The sequence below is a fragment of the Marmota flaviventris genome, chromosome 14, assembly GCF_047511675.1.
Source record: "Marmota flaviventris isolate mMarFla1 chromosome 14, mMarFla1.hap1, whole genome shotgun sequence".
Lineage (NCBI taxonomy): Eukaryota > Metazoa > Chordata > Mammalia > Rodentia > Sciuridae > Marmota > Marmota flaviventris.
Genome location: NC_092511.1, coordinates 33,810,013 through 33,835,245, shown reverse-complemented (window position 1 = coordinate 33,835,245; position 25,233 = coordinate 33,810,013). Strand labels below are relative to the sequence as shown.

General features: G+C 41.6%; 1 protein-coding gene across 6 annotated transcripts in view; it reads right to left on the bottom strand.

Annotated features, from left to right (window-relative positions):
* The window catches only part of Mta3 (metastasis associated 1 family member 3), a 165,408-nt gene extending 144,464 nt beyond the window's left edge, over positions 1 to 20,944 (bottom strand). For all 6 annotated transcript variants that reach the window (XM_071601527.1, XM_071601529.1, XM_071601528.1 and 3 more), the window contains exons 1-3: positions 20,883 to 20,944; positions 19,239 to 19,306; positions 14,897 to 14,990 (exon numbers count right to left, since the gene is read on the bottom strand). In XM_071601527.1, coding sequence (XP_071457628.1) covers positions 14,897 to 14,990; positions 19,239 to 19,306; positions 20,883 to 20,910 — 190 coding nt within the window. In that variant the 5' untranslated portion in view covers positions 20,911 to 20,944. The remainder of the gene's footprint in view (positions 1 to 14,896; positions 14,991 to 19,238; positions 19,307 to 20,882) is intronic.
* Between the last annotated feature and the right edge of the window lie 4,289 nt (positions 20,945 to 25,233).

Sequence of the window (25,233 nt, the reverse complement as noted above, 5' to 3'; positions counted from 1 at the left end):
ACCACTGCATCCAGCTGAATTGTACATATTTTTTAAGGGATGAATTATATCTCAATTTTTAAAAAAAGTTAAACCCATCCAAAAGAGGCAAATGAAGGGGAAAAGGTCAACAAAAGATGAATTTCAGAATAGTCATAATACAGTGCTATTCAACAGCTAAAAATGAATAAGAGGTCTGCGGATGTAGCTCAGTGGTAGAGCACTGCTGTGTTTGATGTCCATCCACAAAATAATAATAATAATAAACAAAAACAAATATAAAGAGTCCTTATTAAATGTTTTATAACACAATTTTTAACACTTTTTTTTCTGGCAGAACACCTACGCCAGCAGCAGTTCTCAAGCTTTTTAGTCTAAGGAACCACTTACACTCTTAAGTCCTATTGAGGACCTCAGTTTCATTTGTGTGGGTTACATCTACCAATATTTACTGTTTCAGAAATCAATGTAGAAATTTTAACATACAAGAAATCCCAAGCGCACATTCCATTAGCAGGGAGAGGGATGATGTCATCAGCATCACAGTCTCTGGAATGTACTTACATAGAAGTGGCAAAACAGTTAAATGCCAGCTTAGTGTCATCTTAATTTTGACCTCACAGGCTCCTTGAGGAGGAGGTCAGGAGCATTAACAGACTAAGCGGAAAAGAAAAAACTGGCTAAACCAGGAGTTTTTTACTGTACTGCCTTTAAGAAACCTGTCACAGAAATTTTATCTTCACATTGTGAGATATAATGACTCATAAATTGTTCTACAGCAAGTCAGGATCCCACAAGAAATTTAGGCTATTTCTGCTTTACATTTATTATAAGACAACTCATCTGGCAAAGGCTGTCAAATCTTATAATAAATTCAAAGTCCATCTGGAACGTTATACAGCCTTAACATGCCACCATGCAATTTTCCACTTGCTAAGTTGTAAAACCAAAGAAACAAAATAAAAGAATTAGGAGTAACCAAATTATCCACCACCATCAGAAAATAATTCTCTCTAATTTATCACAACACAGCCTCCAGCATCTTCCCAACATACAACTTGCAAGTTTCTTCCCCATTTCTCTAACTTCCAACCATCACTCGTACAAAAATTTTCCTGGTTATAAATCTCCTATGGATCTGCCCTGCCATATACATTTTATCTGAACTCCTATCCTATCGTCTCCCTACCCAATGCCCAGGAAACAACAAAAAGAAAAATTGGGGCTGAGGTTGTGGCTCAGTGGTATAGTGCTTGCCTAGCATGGGTGAGCCACTAGGTTCGATTCTCACCACCACATATAAATTAATAAATAAAGGTCCATAACAACTGAAAAAAAAAAAAACTTTTTTTAAAAAAAAGAAACAAAATTTACTGATATGCCTCCCCATGTGTTTGAGGACATTTTTCAGAAAGATATAAAAGTCCTGCCCTGAGCCAGGTACAGTGGTGCCCACCTGAAATCCCAGCAATTCAAGAGGCTGAGGCAAGAGGATTGCAAGTTCAAAATCAGCCTCAGCAACTTATTGAGGCCCTAAGCAACTTAGGGAGACCCTGTCTCTAAATAATAAGTAAATAAATAAAAAGGGCTTGGTGTTGAGAGCCACAGTTTAGTTGGAATGATGCCTGGCATTTTGCTAGAGGGAATGGTTGAAAGGTAACCCTGGAATAGGGCGGCTCCCGGGATTAGGGCGGATCCTGCTAGGAATAGGGCAGCTCCTGGATTAGGGTGGATCCTGCTGCCTTGGGTGCCTGCTACTTTCCCAGTGAGTTCTCCCGGGGTTCCAGGAGAATTGTCCTGTAGAGCCGGTGGAGGGAGTGTGTTCCAGGGAAGTGTGCATAGAGTGCCGGTGAGAGTTTGGGAATAAAGAGTTGCTGTTTGAATCTACAAGGCTTTGTGGCAGCTCGGTTATTTTGTGCCCAGGCAGACTGCGGCAACTTGGGATGTGGCTCAGTGGCTAAGCACAACTGGGTTCAATCTCTAGTACCTAAATAAATAAATAGTCCTCCCTGATTAAGATTACAGTTCACTCTGGGTTCCAGGTAAGAAGATGGTATACACTTCTGAACATAGTAAATACCATAAAGAGAGGAAGGGTGCTCCAAAACAAGGGCTGACAGAGCTTGAGGAGCCAGCAGAAGCTTCTCTGAAGACACATATTTATGCCAACATCTAGCAGGGAAAGGGGGTGTGTGGGTCCCTATTTTTTGTAACTGGAGAAGAAAATCTCCAAGTGAGGAGAGCTCAAACTTGGGCCCATGTGTGAATGTCCTATTTCCACCACCACATCCTGCCTACCACGTCAGCTGAAAGTTTCCTTAGGGTGACTATCTTTTGTTTTAAAACTGAAAGTCCCTATCCAGAGAACTCCGTGGTTTCAAGCAACTGTTCAGCTGGGCATCTCAGCCCTCATATTACTCAAGTTTGGCCTATTATGTGGTACCATTATGGCTAAAATTCAAAAGACTGAAAACACCAAGTCTCCTTAAAAAACACAACTCACCTAGAAATTCTCATACATGAACAGAGGAAATAAAAATCAGTTCAAGTACTTTGGAAAATTTGGTAATACCTATAAAAGAAAGTTTTACCCACAATTTGACCCAACAATTTTACCTCTAGGTATTACCCAAGAGAAATGAGAGCTAAGCACACCAAAAACCTTGCAGCTTTATTCAAAAACTGGAAATAACCCAATTATTCATCAATAGGTGAATGGCATAGCCACCCTGCAGAAGGTGAGGATGATAACAACCAGGAGGAGGCACAAGGAAATCCAAGGGAGTATTGGAAAGTTTATTTTTTGGTTGGGGAGTGAGGAGGGATGGGAGGGCGACCAGGGATTGAACCCAGGGGCACTTAACCACTGAGCCACAACTTAAGCCCTTTTTATTTTGAGACAGGGTCTCACTAAGTTGCTTAGGACCTCACTGAATTCCTAAGACTGGCCTTGAACTTGCAATCCTCCTGCTTCAACCTCCCAAGTTGCTGCAATTATGGTGTGCACCACAACACCTGGCTAAGTTTCTCTATCTTGATCTGAGTGGTAGTGATATAAGAGTATACATACATGAAAATTTATTGATCTACTCACTTTAACCATTCACTGTATTTTATGCCTGTATTTAAAACTTTTAAACAGGGACCAGATCTATCCTACTATTGGTAACAAAATTATTAATTACTGAGCACACAAAATACATAAAACATAAGTTTTCTCAACAATGGACCACTAAGGTATTAAGCAATGAAGGAAAATAATCCTTGAAAGACAGGAAACAAATGAGAAATGCCCTAAAACTGGCCCTGCTGACTCTTGAGAGTTTCCGAGCAACAGCACAGGGAAGAGAAACTACTCTCAGAGTTGAGAGAGACCTGGAAGATGAAAGCAACTAGAGCTCAGAGGACAAAGTATCAGAGAAGAGGCTGAACAGAGCAGAAACCTGGAGAGCTGCAGAGGGTTCCTGGAGCACAGTGCCCATGGGTGCACTCATGTGAACAATCAGAGGCCAGGAAGAATCACTAGAAAGAGTTCCAGGGAACTGTACCCATTGTTCAGACAGGGCGATAGAGTTTGTTTGTTCCCAGTCACACCCCAGTGCATTCAGGGTATACTGGGTACAGTGCACAGAAAGACCTTGCCTTAGTAATGGGGAATAATAATTAAGCCCTTGACAGAGCAATGCTCCATACCTACTTACCAAATCATAAAGGCAACAACCAAAAGATCAAGCGGTTTCCAAGTAATTTAACTGCATCTCAGAACAAAGTTCAAGATGATTTACAGGAATACAAAAATATCCACAGCCAGGAGCAGTGGCATACCCTGGTAGTCCCAGATACTGGAGAGGCTGGTGCAAGAGAATCGCTTAAGCCCAGGGGTTTGAGGCCATCACAGACAACATAGCAAGACCTTACCTCAAAAGAAAAGAAGGAGAAGAAGAAGAAGTTGGAGAGCTGATGTTATTTAATTTCAAGAAGAATTTTAAAACTACAGTAATCTAGGCTGGGGGTGTAACTCTGGTAGAGTGCACGACTACCACGCACCAAGGCCCTAGGTTCAATCCCAGTACCAAAAAATAAAAAACAAAAAAAGAATGGTAGAATAATCAAAAGCATGTTGTTGACAAAGGAAGACAACTTGATCATTAGAACAGAATAGTAAATTCAGAATAAACCAACACATATATGATCGGCTGATTTAACAAAGACAAAAGCAATCAAAAACAGAACATGGATTTGTAGCACACACCACATATAAAAATTGACTAAAAAATGAATAACTTATATCTAAGTTATAAAACTTCTACAAGAAACTATAGGAAAAGACTAAATGCTGCCAGTTGCTGTAGCATATACCCATAATCCCAGCAAATAAGAAGTCTATTACAGAAGGATCAAAGCCAACAAGGTCCTAAGCAACTTAGCAAGACCCTGTCTCAAAATTAATAAAAAAATAGGTCTGGGATGTGGTTTAGTGGTTAAGCACCCCTAGGTTCAATCCCCAGTACAACTGAATGTGAAAGTAAAACTGACATAGTTTCTGGAAAGCTCTTTGGGAACACATATTAAAAATCTTTAAAAATTCTACATGCCAGCCAGTGTGGTGGTACATGGCAGTACATATATTTTAATATAAATATTTTATATTTTTCCTATGTCCAAATACTAAGTAATCGAAAATAATTCTATAATGATAAACTCTATTTAAACTTGTAAATAATGTTTTAATAAATTATCAATATAAGAAACACAGAACATCATATTATAGGATATAACTTTTTTCCAAGTTTTATCCAGTTGGAAAACCAAAGGTCAAAAAATTTAAAGTCTATCATGGACAACACTGAAAACAAGAGTCAGCTGTGGGGTACAGAATTACCATTACATTTCCTACGGCCATTTGCTGCAGTATCTTTCCTTCTGGGAATCTCTTACTAACAAGCTTCATCATTCTAAAAACTTCCCACAGGCTGAGGACATAGCTCAGTGGGTGTAGTGTCACCTTGCATGCACAAGGCCCTAGGTTTAATCTCAAAAAAAAAAAAAAAAAAAAAATTTTCTCATAATCCTGTCATCTTTTCCTGTCCTGATTAGAGTTACTTACATGACAAGAAATTTAATAATTATCAAGTTTTTTTAAAAGAAACTTTTCAGGGCTGGAGGTATAGTTCATGGGTAGAGCATTTGCTTATTAGCAGATATGAGGCCCTGGGTTAGATCCCCAGAACAAGCCCCTGCCCATCCCCACTCTACCAAAAAAAAAAAAAAAAAAAAAAAACTTTTCAAATAAGGAAAAACATGAAGAAAAAAAAAAATCCCCAACTGTGTGCAGAGCAGTAAGTAACCTGAAAACCACGTAAACAAAAGAAGATATGAATTTGCTGCTGAAACTATGAAAACCCAACAGTCACCATACTAAACCTTAGTGACAAAAAAATATACAAAAACAGGAAATAAAATCTTTTACTTTCTGTTATCTCTAAGTTTGTCTTTCCAATACGTTACCTTGAATAATTTTTCTACCAGGATGAAATTAATTTCTGTCAGGAATCAGAAAGTTACAACCACATGAATTATCACCATTGTTGTTTTGTTTTGTTTTTGTTTTTGTTTTGTTTTTGAGATGAGATTTAAATAAGCTGCCCAGCCAGGCTGGCCTAGCCCTGGGATCTTCCTGCCTCTGGTGCATGCCATCACACCCAGCAAATCATCACTACTCTCAAATGTAAAGCAACTTTGGCTGGTCAGCTATTTTTATAATTTTGCTACAAAGACTCACAAATTTCCAAAATATAATCATGAAAGCTGGGCATGGTGGCGCATGCCTGAATTCCAATGACTAAGGAAGCTGAGGCAGGAGGACCACAAGGTCAAGGGCAGCCCAGGCAACTTAGCAAGATCTTTTCTCAAAATAAAACATGGACTGGTGTTGGAACTGGGGCTGTAGCTTAGTGGTAGAGCACTTGCTAGAATGTGTGAGGCACTGGGTTCGATCTTTAGCACCACATAAAAGCCAGCCCTAAGCAACTTAAGGGAGACCCAGTCTCAAAAATAAAGTAGAAAAAGGGCTGGGGATATAGCTCAGTCATAACATCTGTGGGTTCAATCCCAATACCCAAAGAAAAAGGCAAAAGCAGAAGGGGGAAAATAAAGTCTTTTCACTAAAAACAGGTGAGAAATAGCCCTGGATTCAATCCCCAGTACCACAAAAATGAAAAAGAAAACAACAAAATATTAAAAATAAGGTTATGCACAAGAACAACAAAGAGCCTCAAAAGAGTGTGGCACAGAGCTCTTGAAAGATCATTCTAAGCATCAGTTCTGGGTACTAGGTTTAAAGATTTCCAATATAGCCGGGTGCAATGGTGCACGATTGTGATCCCAGTGGCTCAGGAGGCTGAGGCAAGAGGACTGTGAGTTCAAAGCCAGCCTCAGCAACTTAGCGAGACACCTTAGTGAGACTTTGTCTCTAAATAAAAATATTTTAAAAGGCTGGGGATGTGGCTCAGTGGTTAAGCACTCCTGGGTTCAATCCCCAGTACGAAAAAAAAAAAGATTATTTAAAAGTACAAAATGAAGAATGTGTGAGTGGCTGATGGAGTGCATGGAAAACACTAAGAGTTTAAGTGTTAGTTTTCCGTCTTCGAGATATTCTATTGGGGCCAGGGTTGTGGTTCAGCGGTAGAGCACTCGCCTCACATGTGCAAGGCCCTGGGTTCAATCCTCAGCACCACATACAAATAATAAATAAATAAATAAATAAAGTTTTTAAAAAATTGTGTAAAAAAAAAAAAAGGTATTCTATTGGTGACTAACAAGAGTAAAATCTATCTTGATATACAACATAAGCTATTCCCAAGGAACCATAATGCAAAATCTATGAATGAAAGACCAGAGTAGGGCTGGGGATGTGGCTCAAGCCATGGCGCGCTCGCCTGGCATGTGTGCGGCCCAGGTTCGATCCTCAGCACCACATACAAAGATGTTGTGTCTGCTGAAAATTGAAAAATAAATATTGAAATTCTCTCTAAAAAATAAAATAAAAAAAAAAAAACTTGCAGCTGACTGGCATCTGATCCCCCAACCTAAAGGGTCAGCTACAGGTTTCAAAAAAAAAAAAAAAAAAAAGAAAGACCAGAGTATACACAGCAAACATTGAATTTCAATTAATAGCACAAAACTAAAACCAAAGGAAATGTTGGTGTATTGTTACAAAATGCACATTTATTAATCATTCCAGAATACTACTTGTAAGTAACTTTTATAAAATAAAGATTTGTAACTATTCTCTAGCACAGAACAGCTATGATTCTATACAACTGAAGACCTCTAAATGGCTGCCAGGAAAAATGAACAAACAAGCAAGGCCCTCTTGGACAAAGCAAAATTTTGTTCATTGCACATGAAAAAAATGAAAGAATGTCCCTTTTACATCTTGGACACATAAAAGGACAGTAACCAGAAAAAAGGAAAGGACACCTGAACCCTAAGGCCCAGAATTTGTGCTTATGCCACAGATGCCTGAGGTCTCACCTCACCTCGGCAACAAGACTGGCCTTTCCTCCTTTTAAAGTACTTTCTGTATTTCTATCTGTAAGAAGAGTCTCTCATAGGGGTTGGAGGTAGCGCTCAGAGGTAGAGCTCATACTTACCATGTATGAAGCCCTGGATTCAATCCCCAAGACAGCCACAAAGCAAAACAAAAATCTTCCATCTATGCTATCATATTCCTATTCTTACCAAAATTTATCGTGAAACAATTCTTTTCACTTTTATAAAATGCACAAGCAATTTGGGCAGTCATACTTGTGAATGACCATTTCCTATTATTAATTTTCAAGTCTGACAAGAGTCAGGTATGCTTTCTGTGTGGGTTTTTTGTTTTGATTTTTCCTAGTATTAGGAATTTAACCCAAGGAAGTGTGCTCTACCAATGAGCAACATGCCTTGTCTTTTATATTTTTTATTTTGAGACAGGGGCTTACCAAGTTGCAAAGGCTGGCCTTGAACTTGCTATCCTCCTGCCTCAGCCTTCTGAGCTGCTAGGGTTACAGGTGGGCAACACCAAGCCCATCTCTTCCTGTATACTTCAACTATTCACCTCCACCACAGCACTTACCATACACTGTAGTAACACAGCCTGTACCATGCCCACAGTTTTTCTGAGGGCAGGGACAGCATTTTGGTCACTGCTAACATCCCCAGCATCCAGTACAGGCACATGCCATACACGGTGAGATGCTCAGTAAATTGCAAACTGAATAGAATAAGGAATAAGATGTTGAGATGAATACAACCCATAAAAAAATTGGATTTGAGATTTCCAGGCTCCAGTTCTAGAATGTCAATCACCTGAAATACCATTATAAACAAGGTTAAACACACCAATAATAATCCTTGTGTGGCACCATACCATCACCAAGCATATTCCCACCACACTGGATGTCTGGATTTTCCTTCCATTTGGAGGGACAGGGAAGCTTAACACTAGCTCCCAGCCTCCCATGCTCCCTGAGCTGTGGAGAGCACCTGGCATGAGGGGTACTGAGAGGCTGAGGCTGAGCCCACCTTCCAGAGGCTCTTCATTCTTATCACTAACCAAGCAAAGTGGAAAAGTGTGGCTAATGTGCAGAGACATTCATTCTCCAAGCTCCTAGGAGTCAAGAATGGGCAAGGGGTGGCATCATTCTGATTAACTTCTAAAACCTTGAACCAAGATTCCAGGTGACCATTTTCCAACTTCCTCGGTGTGAGAAACTATTGAAAAAGCATGACCTTAATGAAGGTCCAGAGTAGGGCTTCAGAGCAACAGGCTTTGGGTATGGGTTGGTTCTCCTAATCCTCTAGGAGTCTATTTAGATCCATTCCTTCAACCTTTCTATCATCTGATAAGCACTTAATTTCTAGTAATAAATTAAATCGATTGGTTTCCATGTCATTCACTGACTCTGACTGATTTAAAATTAGCTACCATTTTCTATATATCTTAGGATTTGCCAAAGGCCCTTTAATCATTTAATCCCTGTGACAACTCTCAAGATGAGAGGGTAATAAGGCAAAAAGTACTAGCGGGTGCCTTGTAAGCATAAAGAAACTAAGGCCCAAAAATCTGTCCCACAGTGCCAAACTGTACAAACACAAACGAAGGTACAGGAACATTTCTCTTCTCCAAAATAAATTTTTATTGTTCATTCATTCATTTATGTATTTATTGGGGAGTTATCAGGGACTGAACCCAGAGCCACTCTACCACTGAGTTGCATCCTCAGCCCCTTTTTATTTTTTGAGACAGGGTCTCATTAAATTCCTGAGTCTGCCCTCAAACGTACAATTCTCCTACCTTGACCTCCCGAATTGCTGCAATTACAGGTATGCTAATCAGCTTCCAAAATAAATTTTAAAGAGATAAATTAAAACATACAAAGCTGGGGCTGGGGCTGGGGCTCAGTGGCAGCACACTTGTCTGGCATGTGTGAGACACTGGGCTCAATTCTCAGCACCACGTATAAATAAATTAAAAAAGATCTATCAACAACTAAAATATTAAAAAAAAAAAAATACAAAGCAAAAATCAAAAGATAGGACACTAGTCCCACAGGTAACTCTGGGCCAAGGACTCAGCTGGGGCTGAGTGGCAGAACATGAGCTTAGCATGTACATAGCCTAGGCTTGAAACCCCAGCCCCAAGTACCAAGAAAGAAATAACTACTGAGCATGGTGGTGCACACCTATAATCCCAGCATCTCAGGAGGTTGAGGCAGGAGGATCACGAGTTCAAAGCCACACTCAGCAAAAGTGAGGTGTTAAGCAACTCAGTGAGACTCTATCTCTAAATAAAATACAAAATAGGGCTGAGTATGTGGCTCAGTAGTTAAGCGCCCCTGGGTTCAATCCCCAGTGCCAAAAAAGAAAAAAAGGACTTACAAAAGAAAGGTATATATAAGTTGTAGGTGTTGTAGATGGACACAATAACTTTATTTTATTTATTATTTTTATGTGGTGCCAGGGATTGAACCCAGTGCTTCATGCATGATAGGCAAGCACTCTACCACTGAGCCACAACCCTAGCCCAGCAAAAGAAAGTTTTTTATGTTAATAGTGTGATAGAAAATAGATTTTATGCCAACACCAACTGCATAGTAGTAGCAGCCCAGACAGGACCAAGAAGGGATGTCAGTTTCAGGGTTAAAAGATGAGCAAAGGCTCCTCCATTTTTCCCATGTCCTACCCCACCCCATCCCCATTGTGCATCAGCATTCACTTATTAAAAAGAATCTCACCAAGTGACTGAGGCTGGCCTCCATTTGTAATTCTCCAGTAGCTAAGATTATAGGCCTGCACCACCCTGTTTGGCTCTTTTTTTTTTTTTTGTACTTGAAATTGGACACAATATTGAACCCAGTGCTTCACACGTGCTAGGCAAGCGCTTTACCGCTGAGTCACAACCCCAGCCCCTGTTTGACTTTTAATAAACTACGTTTAGCCATACCACACAACATGTTACTTCAAAACATGTTGACCAGATGCAGTGGCTCACACCTGTATTCCTAGCAACTCAGGAGGATGAAGCAGGAGGATTGCAAGTTTGAGACCAGCCTTAGCAACTTAGCAAGGCTCTCAGCAACTTAATGAGACCCGTCTTAAGATAAAAAATAAAAGGCAAAGCCAGCCTCAGCAACTTAGTGAGGCTTTAAAGCAACTTGGAGAGAAACTGTCTCTAAATAAAATATAAAAAGGACTAGAAATGTAGCTTGGTGGTTAAGCAACCCTAGGTTCAATCCCTGGGATCAAAATAAATAAATAAATAAAAATAAAAACAGCTTAGAATTTACCTCAGTGATAAATTGCCCCTGGGCTGAATCCTCAGTATCAAAAATAAATAAATAAAACCATTTGTATAAGATAAATAATGTACAATATTGTGATTTTTTTTTTCATTTTCTTTGATGAATGACAAAGCATTACATTGCAAAACCTAAAGTAGATGATCAAAGGCTCTCAAATATGTGCAACCTTAAAAGTATTTACTGGAAAACACAAGATACAAATGAATCTGACCTTTTTTGTGGGGGAAGTTATCTCCCTATGAATAAGAGAATCTAGTTGTCAAGTCCCATATAAATTTCTATTAAGACTTTGTTAAAATTTATAGATTTGGTGATAACTCAAATGTGGACATTATTGGCCACAGAAATTTATAATATTGAGCAATCTTTTCAAGAACCGGTTTCTGATTTTGTTTTACAAGACTAGGATTTTACCCAAGGCCTTGGGTATGCTAGGTAAGCTCTCTACTACTGAGGTATATCCCCACACCCAATATTATTATTATTATTATTATTTTTTGAACCACAACTTGAACCTAGGGGTGCTTAACTAATGAGCCAGACCTTTTTATTTTTTATTTTGAGACGGGGTCTCACTAAGTTGCTGAGGCTTGGCTTTGAAATTATGATGCTCCTGCCTCAGCCTCCCAAGTCACTAGGATTACAGGACTGTGCCACTATGCCTGGTTCAGTTCTTACTTTTTGATGTTTATTAAGGTTTTCTTTGGGCTTCATTTATGAACAAACGTTACCAGTAACTATTAATAGTGTTACGGATAAGAATTTATTCAATCACATTTTTTATTGGTGATATATTGGAATTCTTTCTGGCCATTTTATTTTAGGTTTTGTTTTCCCCAGAAACCAACAGTGCTTCCTTCAAGTGAAAAGGTCTAAGTTCTTGACATAAGAGTAGGGGGGAAAAAATCATATGCTAAATTTGCTAAGATCTAAGATACAATAAAATATTTTTAATAGCTAGGTGTCCTGACATGTTCCTATAGTCACAGCCATTTGGAGGTCAAGGCAGGAGGATCACTTGAGCTCAAGAGTTCAAGGCCAGCTTAGGCAACACAGTAAGACTCTTGTCTCAGAAAATAGGGGCTGGGGTTGTGGCTGTGCAGTAAAGTGCTTGCCTAGCACGTTCGAGGCCCTGGGTTCAATCCTCAGCACCACATAAAAATAAATAAATAAAACAAGGTATTGTGTCCAACTACAGCTAAAAAATAAATATCTTTAAAGAAAAAAGACTCTTGTCTCAGAAAATAAATAATAAAATATCTTGAGACCACATCCACATAACTTTTATTATATTGTTAAAGTTATTTTTAATTATTGTTATTAATCTCCTATTGTGCCTAATTTATATATTAAACTTTATCATGGGTATGGATGCACATGAAAAAAACAGCATATATAGGATTCAATAGGACCTGTAGTTTCAGGCATTCAGTGACAGTTGTAGAACACATTCCCTGCAGATAAGGGAGGTCACTACTGCGGAACTGCGGTACTGCTAGTGATTTTATGAAACATGTAAGCATAAGTTCATTACATGCGCCACTAGTCATGCCCCTGAATTTACACATTGAAATGTAGGACACAGTATTCTATTCTTTTACTATTTTTGTTTGCTTTTTTGCATTTCTATTAGAGAATAACACTGAGATCTGAGGACTTTATAATATTACATATAAAAGTTTTACTATCAATGATTTTTAATTTTGTTTTTGTTTTTTTGGTGGTGCTGGGGAAGGAGGTGGAACACTACCAATGAAATTTACTCCACATTATTAAAGAGAGTATTTTTCCTGACATGGGCTCACTGTGGCCAAAAATCATTTATAAGGAAAATATTCAGTGAAGCAACAGCACAAGATTTCATCAGTTTAGTTACTGTCAAAATAAAGATGAGTTTAAAAAATTAGTAATATCTTATTAAATACTTTAATAGGCAGTCAAAAGCTTAAATTTTTTAAAAAACTGATATTGAAAAAATGTAAACACAGTTAGGCAAGGGGTGCCCACCTATAATTCCAGTGACCTGGGAGACTGAGGTAGGAGGATCACAAGTTTGAAACCAGCCTCAGCAACTTACCAAGACCCTGTCTCAAATAAAGAATAAAAAAGGGCTGGGGATGTAGCTCAATGTTAAAGTGCCCCTAGATTCTATCCCCAGCACCAAAATAATAGAAACAAGAAAACTATTATGATCTTATTTCAGCTAATTATGGCTGAGTTACAAATTACCCCAAAACACAGTGGCACAAAACAACAGCTAATTTTTTTGGTTCACAGGTTCAGGGTGAGGAATTCAGGCAGCGCACAGCACCCAAGTCTTATCTTTGTTCCACAATGACTGGGGCCTAAAGAGGAAGACTCACAAGGCTGGGGCCAAATTACTTGGTGACTCCTTCAGTCACCTCTGGCCCTGGACTCAGTAAAGACTATCAACCCTGGCACAGACACACAGCCTCTCCATGCAGCATTTTACTTTTTGCAGTTGCCCAAGCTGGCTTCAAATTTGTGGTCACCCTACCTCAGCCTCCTGAGCAGTTGGCATTACAGAATACACCATCACACCTGGCCCAGCTAGTAATTCTCAATCACAGACATGAACCTCAAAATAAATTCCCAGTAGGACATGGTAACACACCTATAATACAAGCTATCTGGAAGACTGAGGAAGGAGGCCAGCATGAGCAATTTAGCAAGACCCTGTCTCAAAAATTAAAAAACAAAACGGGCTAGGAATAGGGGCTAGAGCTGTGGCTCAGTGGTAGTGCACTTGCCTGGCATGTGTGAGCCACTGGGTTCAATTCTCAGCACGGATATAAATAAATTAAAAAAAAAAAAAAGATCTATCAACAACAACAACAAAAATTTTTTTTTAAAAAAAGGGCTATGAGGGCTGGGGATGTGGCTCAAGCAGTAGCGCGCTTGCCTGGCATGCGTGCGGCCTGGGTTCGATCCTCAGCACCACATACAAACAAAGATGTTGTGTCCGCCAATAACTAAAAATAAATAAATATTTAAAAAAAAAAAAAAGGGGCTATGAATAGAGCTCAGTAGTAGAGAGTAGAGCACCCTTCAGTTCAATCTGTATTGAAAAAAAGAAAAGAAAAGAAAGTATCTGGGTCTTATATATGAATGACCTAAATTGTTCAATAAATAATTTGAAGACTGGGATGTAGCTCAGGGGTAGTGTACTTGCCTAGCATGAGCAAATTACTGGGTTCCAACCCCAGTAGCATATAGATATCAACACATATATGTTTTATATGTGTGTATATGTTTTTTGTTTGTGTTTTCTTTTTTTTTTTTAAGAATTTTTTTTTTTTTTTAATATTTATTTTTTAGTATTTGGCGGACACAACATCTTTGTCTGTATGTGGTGCTGAGGATCGAACCCGGGCCGCACGCATGCCAGGCGAGCGCGCTACCGCTTGAGCCACATCCCCAGCCCCTTGTTTGTGTTTTCAAATATTGTAAGGTGAGCATGTACTACCAGTTACTCAGAAGGCTGAGGTGGGAGGATCACTTGAACCCAGGAATTCAAGATCAGCCTGGGCAAGATAGCAAGAGAGAGAGAAAATAAAGAACAATTCATATCACAACATTTTGTATACAAAACAAAAATAAATTGGCTAGGTGTAGGGTGCCCATGATTAATCCCAGCAACTCGGGAGGATAATACAGGAATATGCCAAGTTTAAGGCAGCCTGGGCAATGTAACAAGACCCTACCTGTAATCTCGGCTACTGGGGAGAATGACACAGGAGGATTTCAAGTTTAAGGCCATCCTGAGCAACTTAGCGAGATTCAGTCTCAAAAGAAAAAAGACTGGGAGTACAGTTCAGTGGTAGAGAACTTGCCCAGCATTTAAGAAGCCCCAAGTTCCATCCCCAGTACTGAAAACTAAAAAAAAAGGGAAAGAAAAACTAAAACCACTGCCACCCAAAAAATTACTTCCGTTGAAACTACGAGGAAAACAAAAGAAGTAAAAAGCTTCAGATAACAGAAAGCATATCACGAAAACACATAAGACTTAAACAGTTTTTTAGCCTAAGAAAAGATAATTAACTTACTAGCATGCTTGTCCGCAAGCATTATGAGAGTGTTGGATATATCTCGTCGTCTATAAAAGCACACTACCTTTGCTTCCACGTTGCCACTTGCAGTCTAAGAAATAAGAAAAATTAAAAAGTTACCTGGGGGTTGATGGTACACTTCAGTGATATGGCATGTGCTCAGCCAGATGTGGTGGTATACACATGCAATACCAGCAACTAAGGAGACTCAGGCAGGAGGATCACAATTTCAAGGCCAGCCTCAGCAATTTATCAAGGCTCTAAGCAATTTAGCAAGACTATATCTCAAAATACAGAATAAACAGGGCACAGTGGCACATGCCTGTAATCCCAGCAGCTTGGGAAGCTGAGGCAAGATGATCACAAGTTCAAAGCCAGCTTCAGCAACTTACTGAGGCCCTAAGCAACTCAGTGAGACTCTAAGCACTGGGGATTAGCTCAGTGGCTAAGTGCCTCTGTGTTCAATCCTGGGTACCAAAAATTGTTTTAGAAAAATGGGTTGGGGATGTAGCTTAGTAGTAAGTGCCTCAGGTTCAATCCCCAGTAGCAGGAAAAAAAGAATTTAAAAAACCATGTGCTTAGAATTCACAAGGTCCTGGATTTGTTTCCCAGGATTGAAAAAACAAAAAAGTTACCAAACTGTCAAATAGTTTATAAAACTAAACTAGATTCAGCACAATTGTAAGATCATTCTCATCAACACTATGCCAAACACAACTACAGGATAACCAAGGAGCTAAAAAGTTTAAAGAAAGGTCAGATGTGGTGGTACATGCCTATAATCCCAGCTACTCAGGAGGCCTAGCAGGAGGATCACAAGTTCAAGGCCAGTCTAGGAAAATTAACTAGACCCTGTCTCAAAATAAAAATATAAAAAGGCAAGAGGGGATGCCTCAGTGGTAGAGCGCTTGTCTCCCACGTGCAAGGCCCAGGGTTCAACTCCCTGTGTGTGTGGGAGGGTGATCAAATGAGGATGAGGAATATAATACTCATTCAGGTTCTCCATGTAACCATGATGTCAAATATAAAATACCTCACCGGCAACAATTCCACTAATATGATTAAATTACTTCAATGATTAAAGCAAGACATTGTTAACTCTGAATAGCCTTAAGAAGTTAATCCCCGCCAAACTTTAAAACCACATAATTTATTTGTAACATGTAAACCTATCTTCTCCAAACCGATTCCCAGAAAGTACAGGCCAAGTCTAAAATCAAAAAGCCCTCCCCTAAAAGCTCATGCTGAACTGGTGGTGAAGCTCTGTAAGAGGGAGTAATCATCATCACAGTGGACTACATGACGTGGAAATGCATCCTTCCAGCCCCAGGGAGTCTACAAGTACATCACAGTCAATATTCTCAGCACTACTTAGTTTATCTTCACACATGAAAGTATAAAAACCTTGAATTATGAGCACTGAAGCTCTTATTTCTTTTTGACTACAGTCTAAGATACAATCGATATTTGGTTAGGCTGTAATTTACTGCAGCTGAGGCCCAGACTCCTATACTCTTATTCTCTATGAATTCTGAGAGCTTTAAAGAAGGTTAATCCTTCATTACAAAGTTCCATGGAAAAATACATAGATTACAATAAACTGCCATTGTAATTTCCAATTTCTAACAAATTTGAGAACATGCTTTCTGAATTTCTCTGGGCTTACAGATACATACTCAAATATAAAGAAATAAGAATATCTATGCGCCACAGTAAATGTCCCAATTTTATGAAGTTCAGCAGCAGTGTTTTAGAGAAATAGTACTGCAGAAATACTGCCCCTTAAAACTGAAATTGTATTAAATTCCTAACCAAAATGTTTCTATATTTCACAGTATTGTGATCAAATGCATCCTCCAGAAATAATGATCCAGCAATCTGCTAAATGAGCAAGCAAATATTGCCGTGTAAATAAAATCTATCTGTGACTTCGGCTATAAGCTTTTTATCAGTTTTTTCCTCATTAGTGACTTCATCCAACAGGGATATTCTAAAATGATAATTTTATCTAAACCTGCTTGAAAGATGGGATATAGTTCAATAAATATTCTCAGAACTAAAGATGTAGACAGAATACATGCTTAGCATGTGTGAGACCCCAGGCTCAATCACCAAAAAAGGTAAATAAATAATTCTTTTCTGAACCATGCACACACAATATAATACTCCTCTACCCCTCTACAAAACACATACACATACACACACACACACCCCCTAGAGCTCTCTTCTGAAGCTTCAGTATTTAGAATACTGGACCACAGCCCAGTGTCAGTCCACAACTGTTACGGGGGTATAATAAAACTATTACAGGGGGTGGGAAGCGGTGGAGCATGCAACTCAGGAGGCTGAGGCAGGAGGATTGTGAGTTCAAGGCCAGCCTCAGAAACCTAGCAAGGCCCTCAGCAATGTAGTGGGATACTGTCTCAAAAATAAAAAATATAGGGATGGGTATATAGCTCAGTTGTTAAGAACGCTTGCATTGCATGCACAAGGCCCTGGGTTCAATCCCCAGCACCATTTAAAAAAAAAAAAAAAAAAAGGATAAATAAATAAATATAAAAAGGGCTGGGATGTGGCTCAGTGGTAAAGTCCCCTGGGTTCAATTCCTAATGCACGTGTACACACATACAAATACAAAGAAATCAAAGTATTCTGCAAATAGTAAAGCTATGTACAAGTATTAACATCACACATTTGAGAAATTCACTAATTCAACAAATATTTAGTGAATGACTTCAAGTATGTGCCAACCATTATTCTAAGGCACTTAAAATTCACTACACACTCTAGTTTGGGAAGATAAGCAATGGAAATAAAGACAAGTGTGTATAGACATGTATGTGTACACATTTAGGGGTGAGGAAGTTTACCAGAAACTGAACCAGTGCCTCAGGCAAGCTAAATAAGCACTCTTCCACTGAACATCCCTAGCCCTGAATTAAGTATATTTGAAGATGGTAAATGACACCTACTTGAACTCTGAATCTTTTTTCTGTGTATGTGTGCTAGGGTTTGAACCCAGGGGGTGCTTTTCCACTGAGCTACATCCCCAGTACTTTCTAGTTTGAGACAAGGCCTTACTGAATTGCTGAGGCTGGCCTTGAACTTGAGATCCTCAACTTCCTCAGTCACTAGATTACAGGTGTGCACCACCATACCCAGCTGGTGAATAGTTTAGAATTGCCTCAGTTCTTACACCAATACCATAAAAAGGAATCGCATCACAACCACATCCAATAATTCTCAAAGACTGGTCTAAACTTGAGGTCATCCTCTTTATTTGATAGTGGTCCCAAATCACACAATTTTTTTTTTTTTTTTTAATACAAAGTCTTTGGATATCCCAGAAGCAAACTGGGGTCTTAAAGTTCTTTAAACAAGTAATAACCTACTAGGCCAAACCTGTCTTCCTGGGACTTAGAACCAAACCAGTCTCCAGATGGTTTTTTTTTTTCTTTTTCCCTCCTGGTCTTTCAGTACTAGGGACTAACCCAAGGGCCTTGTGCAGGCTGGGCAAGTGCTTTACCACTGAGCTACATTCCCAGCCTCCAGATGGCATTTTTGAAGAAAGGTATTAGCCAAATAATCCAAAAGATTCTAACACTATGAATTCTCATAAGCCACACAAATGGGCCTCAAAACAGTCTGGAGAAAACCAGAGAATCAATAGAAAATCTGTTCTCTGCATAGTTAGAACTGCTTTCCAGTGCCTCCACTGCAAAAGCTCATCTACTGAAACAATCACAATGCTTCTTAACATCTGGAATCAGGGACAAACCTTAAAATTTTATTTTACATGGGCCATAGTGTAAAAGCTACTTCGTATTTTCAAAACTGTATTCTTGCTAATCTAGTCTAGGATTTTACACATTCCCTTCACTATTTTCCAACTTGCTCATTCTAAAGTTGGAAGAGAGAAATATGAATTAACTAAAAAGGGAGAAATAAATGACTCTAAATATAAAAAGGGACTGAGTTATGGAAGCAACTTGCTTTTCAAGGCTCTAAGCAATTGGAAGAAATCTGCCAACTTTGTGTCTGTGTGGTATTGGGGATTGGATCCACTGACCTACATCCCTAATCCTTTTTTTTTTTTTTAATTTTGAGACAAGGGTCAGGCTAGAATTACCCAGGCTAGCTCAGAACTTTTGATCCTCCTGCCTCAGCCTGCAGAGTACCTGGGATTACAGGCGTGCATCACAGAAGAATCCTGCATAACTCTCTAATCTGAAATCTCTACTTCAAGAGAGTCTAGGACCTCTTATGCCCTTTATCCAATTACCATTCAGTGGAAAACACATAGTTTTTAATATTAGAATCAAGAACATTCAGTCTGTACCTTGTTAAGTTCTTCTATTCTTCTGATTAGGTATGGGTTGCTGGAAGAATTCTCAAAGTAGACATAATCTGTAATTAAAAGAAGTTACAGAATTTAATCTTTTCAATATAAAGCTCACATTTGGCAATGTACCACTTATTAAGTTAGTAAGAACTTAATCCATTCACTGGTAATGCAACCTTAATAGAGTCTCTCTTGTGTGCACTCTACATATCTTATTTTCCTGGCATTTTCATTTCAATTCATGTTTCAGCAAGTTCTTCCTGACTTTTGTCCTACAGTGTCATTTCTCCAATAAACTAAGACACCTCTCCTCATCACTGAGTAGTGAGGGCTTGCCAAATATGTCCTGTGTACACAGCTTCCACATCTTTTCCCTCCAATCCAATTTGCTCTGGAGTATGCTCCTCATATAAAATTGTTGACCTCAGACAAATTCAGAGCAAGGAAAAAAAGCTTAACAGCCCAACCTACATTTCAATCACTAACTTTGAAAGAAAAAAAAAAAAAAATCACTTGAGCTGAAGCAGGTAAGAAACACATTGACAAACTTTTCTAAAGCTCTACTTGGGAAGATTACCAAGGAGAGGAGAGGGTCATTTGCAGAGGCAGAGCCTTTTGGGGATGCTATTGGAATCTTTTCATCCTTTTACCATATTTAATTCAGATCCATTTAGACTGTGGATTATAAAGAAGTCGTTGCAGGTTTTCAACAAAGAGGACAAAAATTTTCTAGTGTGGCTTCTCCTCTCATCTAGTAGGCTCACAGAAAACTTCCCACTGTGTGTTTATTCGAGGCTGGAATGAACTATTACTGTCTACCTTAGTGGCTCTTACCGTCTCTCCTCTGCAAAGTGGCCTCATTTAGCCAGGCCATTCCCACCACCATCCATCAGGAGCTCGGCTAATGAGCACAGAAGAGCAAGTCTCACACACAAGCACGCCACTTATCTGAATTATTATTTTACCAGGAAAGAGGGAGGAGGGCGTCGTGAGCAGGGAGAAAGTTTGTTTGACCTTATTTCTCTCTTCTGCAGAAGGCTGGGAAGGCAGGCAGCAGAGGAAAAGTCCAGGCTGCGCTCAACTCCCCTCTCTGCCTGAGGCTTCCTGGCCCCCCTACACCCCACTCTTGGGGGGTCTGGTCAAGAAACGAGGTGGGGGGGCAGATGTGCAGGGCCCTGGCCCTGCAGACAGGCCTGTCCAGCTAAGCCCTAGCAAGGCCCCCCTCGCGCCCAGCCCCACTCCCACAGAAGGGGGTAGTGGGGGAGGGGATGTCCCCGTGCTCCCCAGCCCCCAGTGCCTAGAAGCCAGGCGGGGAAAAGGCCACCTGGGTAGGGGGCTCGACGGGCCCTGCTCCCATGGGGTTTCACCGAGGTGGGGGATGTCCGATTCATGCCTCCAAGTGGAGGCCCGGCCCTTGGGGCCCGGGCAGCGCTGGGGCGGCCGGTGGGCCCCGGCCCGTGCGGCCCCCGGGGGGAGGGGAGGTGGGGGCGGGGAGCCCCGACCCCTGAGGGCCCCGGCGCCCCCCGCCCCTGCGCCCCGCGCTCCGGCGCCCGAGGCTCCCGGAGGTTAGCTGCGCTCGCCCGGACCCCCCACTCCCTCAGCCCGCTCCCAGACGGGCCGGGTCGGGCCGAGCCTTCCTACCTCCGACCCGGTACATGTTGGCCGCCATGTCCGCCCGCCCGCCCGCGGAGCCCGAGCAGAGCCCCGCCCGCCGCCGCCGCCGCCGCCGCCGCCGCCTCAGCCTCGACCGCCGCCGCCGCCGCCTCCTCGCCGCCTCGCCGCGGGGGGAGGGGAGGGAGGGGAAGTGAGGGGAGGGGACGCCGAGGGGTGGGGGCTGGTGCCCGCCCCCAGCGCCGGGCCGCAGAAGCCTAGTGGGCCGCGCCGGGGGAGGCCGGAGAGGCCCGAGCGCCGCGGGGCCCGCGGGAATTGGGGTGGGGAGAGGCAGCGGAGGCTGGGGGTCTGGCTGGAAGCGGAGGACCCCCGGGCCGGGGTGCTGGCCAAAGCAGAAGCCTCGCTCGCAGACGCGGGCCGGGGGCTGTTGGAGAAAGGCGACGGGACCTGAGCTCGGCCTCTCCGGGCGCCTTCTGGCCCACTTTGAGTACTCGGCCACCTGCCCACCCCGAGACAGGTTCTCCTTCTCTGACCCTGGGGAACCCCACTGTGTGAGACCTCAAGCGCCTGAGCGCCAGTCTAGGTGCAAACACTTGGATGCAAATAAGTGCAGCAGCAGGGCGCCTACCTCGTGGTGAGGTTTCTGTGATGACTTACAGCCCGCAGGCTTTGGGCCAGGAAGACCCCTGTGCTTGCAGCTTTCCGCTGTCAGACCCACACGGGGACAGGGCTAGAAAAAACGACTCCCTTCTAAGGACACCCCTGAGTGCACTGGGCTGAACAGAGCACTGCAGGGTTCCCCCCATGCTGGGCTGCACTGAACCAACTCCCCCACACCCTGAGGCCCTGCCTCCAAACAAGGCCAGCACGTGCTTGGATGGGAAATTAGGCCTCCAGTAGCAAGGGGGGGGGGGGGGGGGGGGTTCCTTTGTCTACTGGGAAACTTGGCCCTACAGTGCACCTTCACACACACCCGAAAGGAGAAGATATTGTCAATCATTTTGCTATTAGATGGACAATTAGCTGGTTAAGTGCCTAAAGCTTTTTTTTTTTTTTTTTTATTTTTAGTTATAGGCGGGCCCAACATCTTTGTTTGTATGTGGTGCTGAGGATCCAACCCGGGCCGCATGCCAGGCGAGCGCGCTACCGCTTGAGCCACATCCCCAGCCCCCATGCCTAAAGCTTTTAACTGGTTATTTTCTGCCTGGTTATTCCCCCCTGGATGTGGTGGCACATGCCTGTAATCCCAGCAACCAGGAAGGCTGAGGCAGGAGGATGCAAAGTAGACTCCAGCCTCAGCAATTTAGCCAAGACCCTCTCTTAAAATAAAGAAGGGCTGACTGACATGTAGCTCAGTGGTAAAGCACCCCTGGGTTCAATCCCCAGTAGGGGGGAGGGAGGCGGGGAGGGGGGGCTATTCCCAGACATGGATGCATAGTAAACATGAAGATGATGGCTGGCTGTTGTGATTTGTTTGGATTGTCTGGTGACATAGCCTTGTGCTTCTGACTCTGGGTTTGAAACAGCAGGGTAAGAGACTTGGCCAAAAGAGAAGATTGTGTTTTGGTTGCCTCTCGTGATGGTCCCTTACCACAAGTATTGAGGTGAAGAAAATAAGAAAAAGTGCAGCACCTTTGCTTGAATTACATGGACTGTGACCTGTTTCCTCATCTGTAATTGGGACACTCACTCCACTTCACAGGTGTGCTAGGAATCCGTTGTGATGATATCTGAAAATGTTTTGTAAGTCAGAAAGCATAAAGTACTATGCAAATAGCAGGTGTTTGTAGCTTTCTTTTTAACCCCAGAAAGCCTCAGATTCCTAAGGGTTTTATGCAATGTGTCCAAGAGCCTGTGTCAGCTCTTCTGACCCAGAGAAGAAATATTCTCTTATGCACACTGTATAGCTGTTGTTCATCATTATATATATATATATATATACATTTTTTTTTTTTTTTTTAAGTACAGGAGATTGAACCCAGGGAAACTCTACCACTGAGCTTTACCCCCCAACCTGTTTGATTTTTTATTTTGAGACAGGGTACAGGGTCTCACTGAATTGCTGAGGCTGGCTGGCCTCCTGAGTCACTGGGATTGCAGGCCTATGCCGCCACACCCAGCCACCATACTTCTTTGACTGGAGATCCCAGCAAAAACATATTGTGACATATCTGACATCACTCCATTTCTGAGTTGCCACACACATAGGCTGAATGATTCACCTGAAGTTATACACTAAACTCGAAGCAGTCCTAAGTTTATAGTCCAGCCCTTCCCTCTGACCTAGAATACTCTCAACCACAAAGTCTTTCCCCTAGTGAAAAAGCTACCTGGAAACTATAAAATACAACAACAACAACAAAAAAGCTATAGGAACTTTCCCATTATTTTTTAAATAAACAAGCAGTTTGTCCTCAAAATATTTTGTTTTTCTTAGCTCTTCACCTGCCTGTCTAATTTCCCATCTTTGCAATCCTTGCCAGGTGTTTGTGATCACTATACTAACCACAATAAATGTGTCAAAGGTGCCAAGAAAACTCCTCACATCCACATTCAACCCTTTTCCTTAGGAACAGCCTAATACCCTGTTAAAGAAATACCAGAAATACTCCATTAAAGGCTTCAGAAACTTGCAGGGAGAACAGAAGGGAATGATGGTGGGTGGCATGACTGGACATACTTTTGCTTCTTCCCCTAGATTCTGTAGGGTTTTGTTTATTACAATACTAGGGATTGAACCCCAAGGACACTACCACTGAGCTGTGTTCCCAGCCCTTTTTTAACACCTTGAGACAAGGTTTCACTAAATTGCCAAACTGGCCTTGAATTTGCTGTCCTCCTGCCTCTGCCTGGGTTTACAGGTGTGTGCCACTGTGCCGGTAAGGCTCAATATCTTAAAGAATAAATGTAAATGACTAAATCCCTCTGAGCCTTAAACTCTGCACATTATGACTAGTAAGGAATAGCTGCCTCAAAAGCTTGTGAATCTTAAAGTGTTTGTCACATATTGACAACTTCATATTTGTTAGGTCCCTCCTCTCTATTCCAGCCATCCGTATTCACCACCAAGGAAGAGTTGTCACTCCGACCATGCCAGAAGTCTCAGGGAAAATCTAACCCTCCTATGGGTAAAATTTCCCTGAAGTGCTCTTAGGATTAAATAAGCATGAGAGCCAGGAGCCGCGCCCCACACCTATAATCCCAGGGACTAGATTCAAGAGACTAGGGTAGGAGTATCACAAGTTTGAAGCCAGCCTGAGTAATTCAGTGAGACCCTGTCTCAAAAAGGCTAGCATTTGACCCAGTTATCCCACTCTTCCATATATACCCAAAGGACTTAAAATCAGCATAACTGAGGCATCCTCATCAATGTTTAAAGCAGCTCAGTTCACAATAGCTAAACTATGGAACCAGCCTAGGTGTCCTTCAAAGGATGAATGGATAAAGAAAATGTGGTATATATACGCAATGGAATATTACACAGCCATAAAGAAGAATGAAATTATGTTATATGCCGGCAAATGAATGGAATTGGAGACTATTGTGCTAAGTGAACTAAGCCAGTCCCCCAAATCCAAAAGCCAAATGTTCTCTCTGATTTGTGAATGCTAGCATAAAATAGCAGGGGGTGGGTGGTGGATTCAAGTACTTTGGATTAGACAAAGGGGAATGAAGGGAAGGGAGGGAATGGGAAAGACAGTAGATGAATCAGAGATTACTTTCCTAGGTTCAAGTATGAATAAATGGCCAGTGTAACTTCACATCACATACAATCACAAAAAATGGGAAAGTATACTCCATCTATGTATAATATGTCAAAATACATTCCACTGTCATATAGAACTTAAAAAAAATTAAAAATAAAAAAGTTAGGGCTAGAGATTTCAGTGGCAGAGTACTTGTCTAGCATGCTCAAATCCCATGGTTCAATCCCTAGCACCACAAAAAAATGAGGGGGGGGGCGGGCTTGGATGTAGCTCAGTAGTGGGCATCCCTGGTTCTGATCCCCAGTTCCAAGGGGTGGGGAGAAGCATGTGGAAGAGATTATTTGAAGGCCCCAAACAGCCCCTCTGTCAGTCTGTAGTATCCTACCATTTAACTGTAAACAGTGGGTGCTGAGGAAAGTCATAGGGGAGACAGAGTTGGTTTTCTTCTCCATTTAGCAATGAAGATTTTTAGACATGCAAAATAAATAAGAGGGTGCTGGCCACAGTCTGAGAGTTTCGTAACCCTGAACCTAAGAATGGAGCCTGGGAGACTAGAAAGCAATTAATCTGAAGCCAGAGGCCATATTTGGATGCAGGACTGTATCTTGTTGTTTGTGTTTTCTGGGCAGTTTGTTTCTCTTCTCCCTCTCATTAACTGATGTCTTAGCAAACTT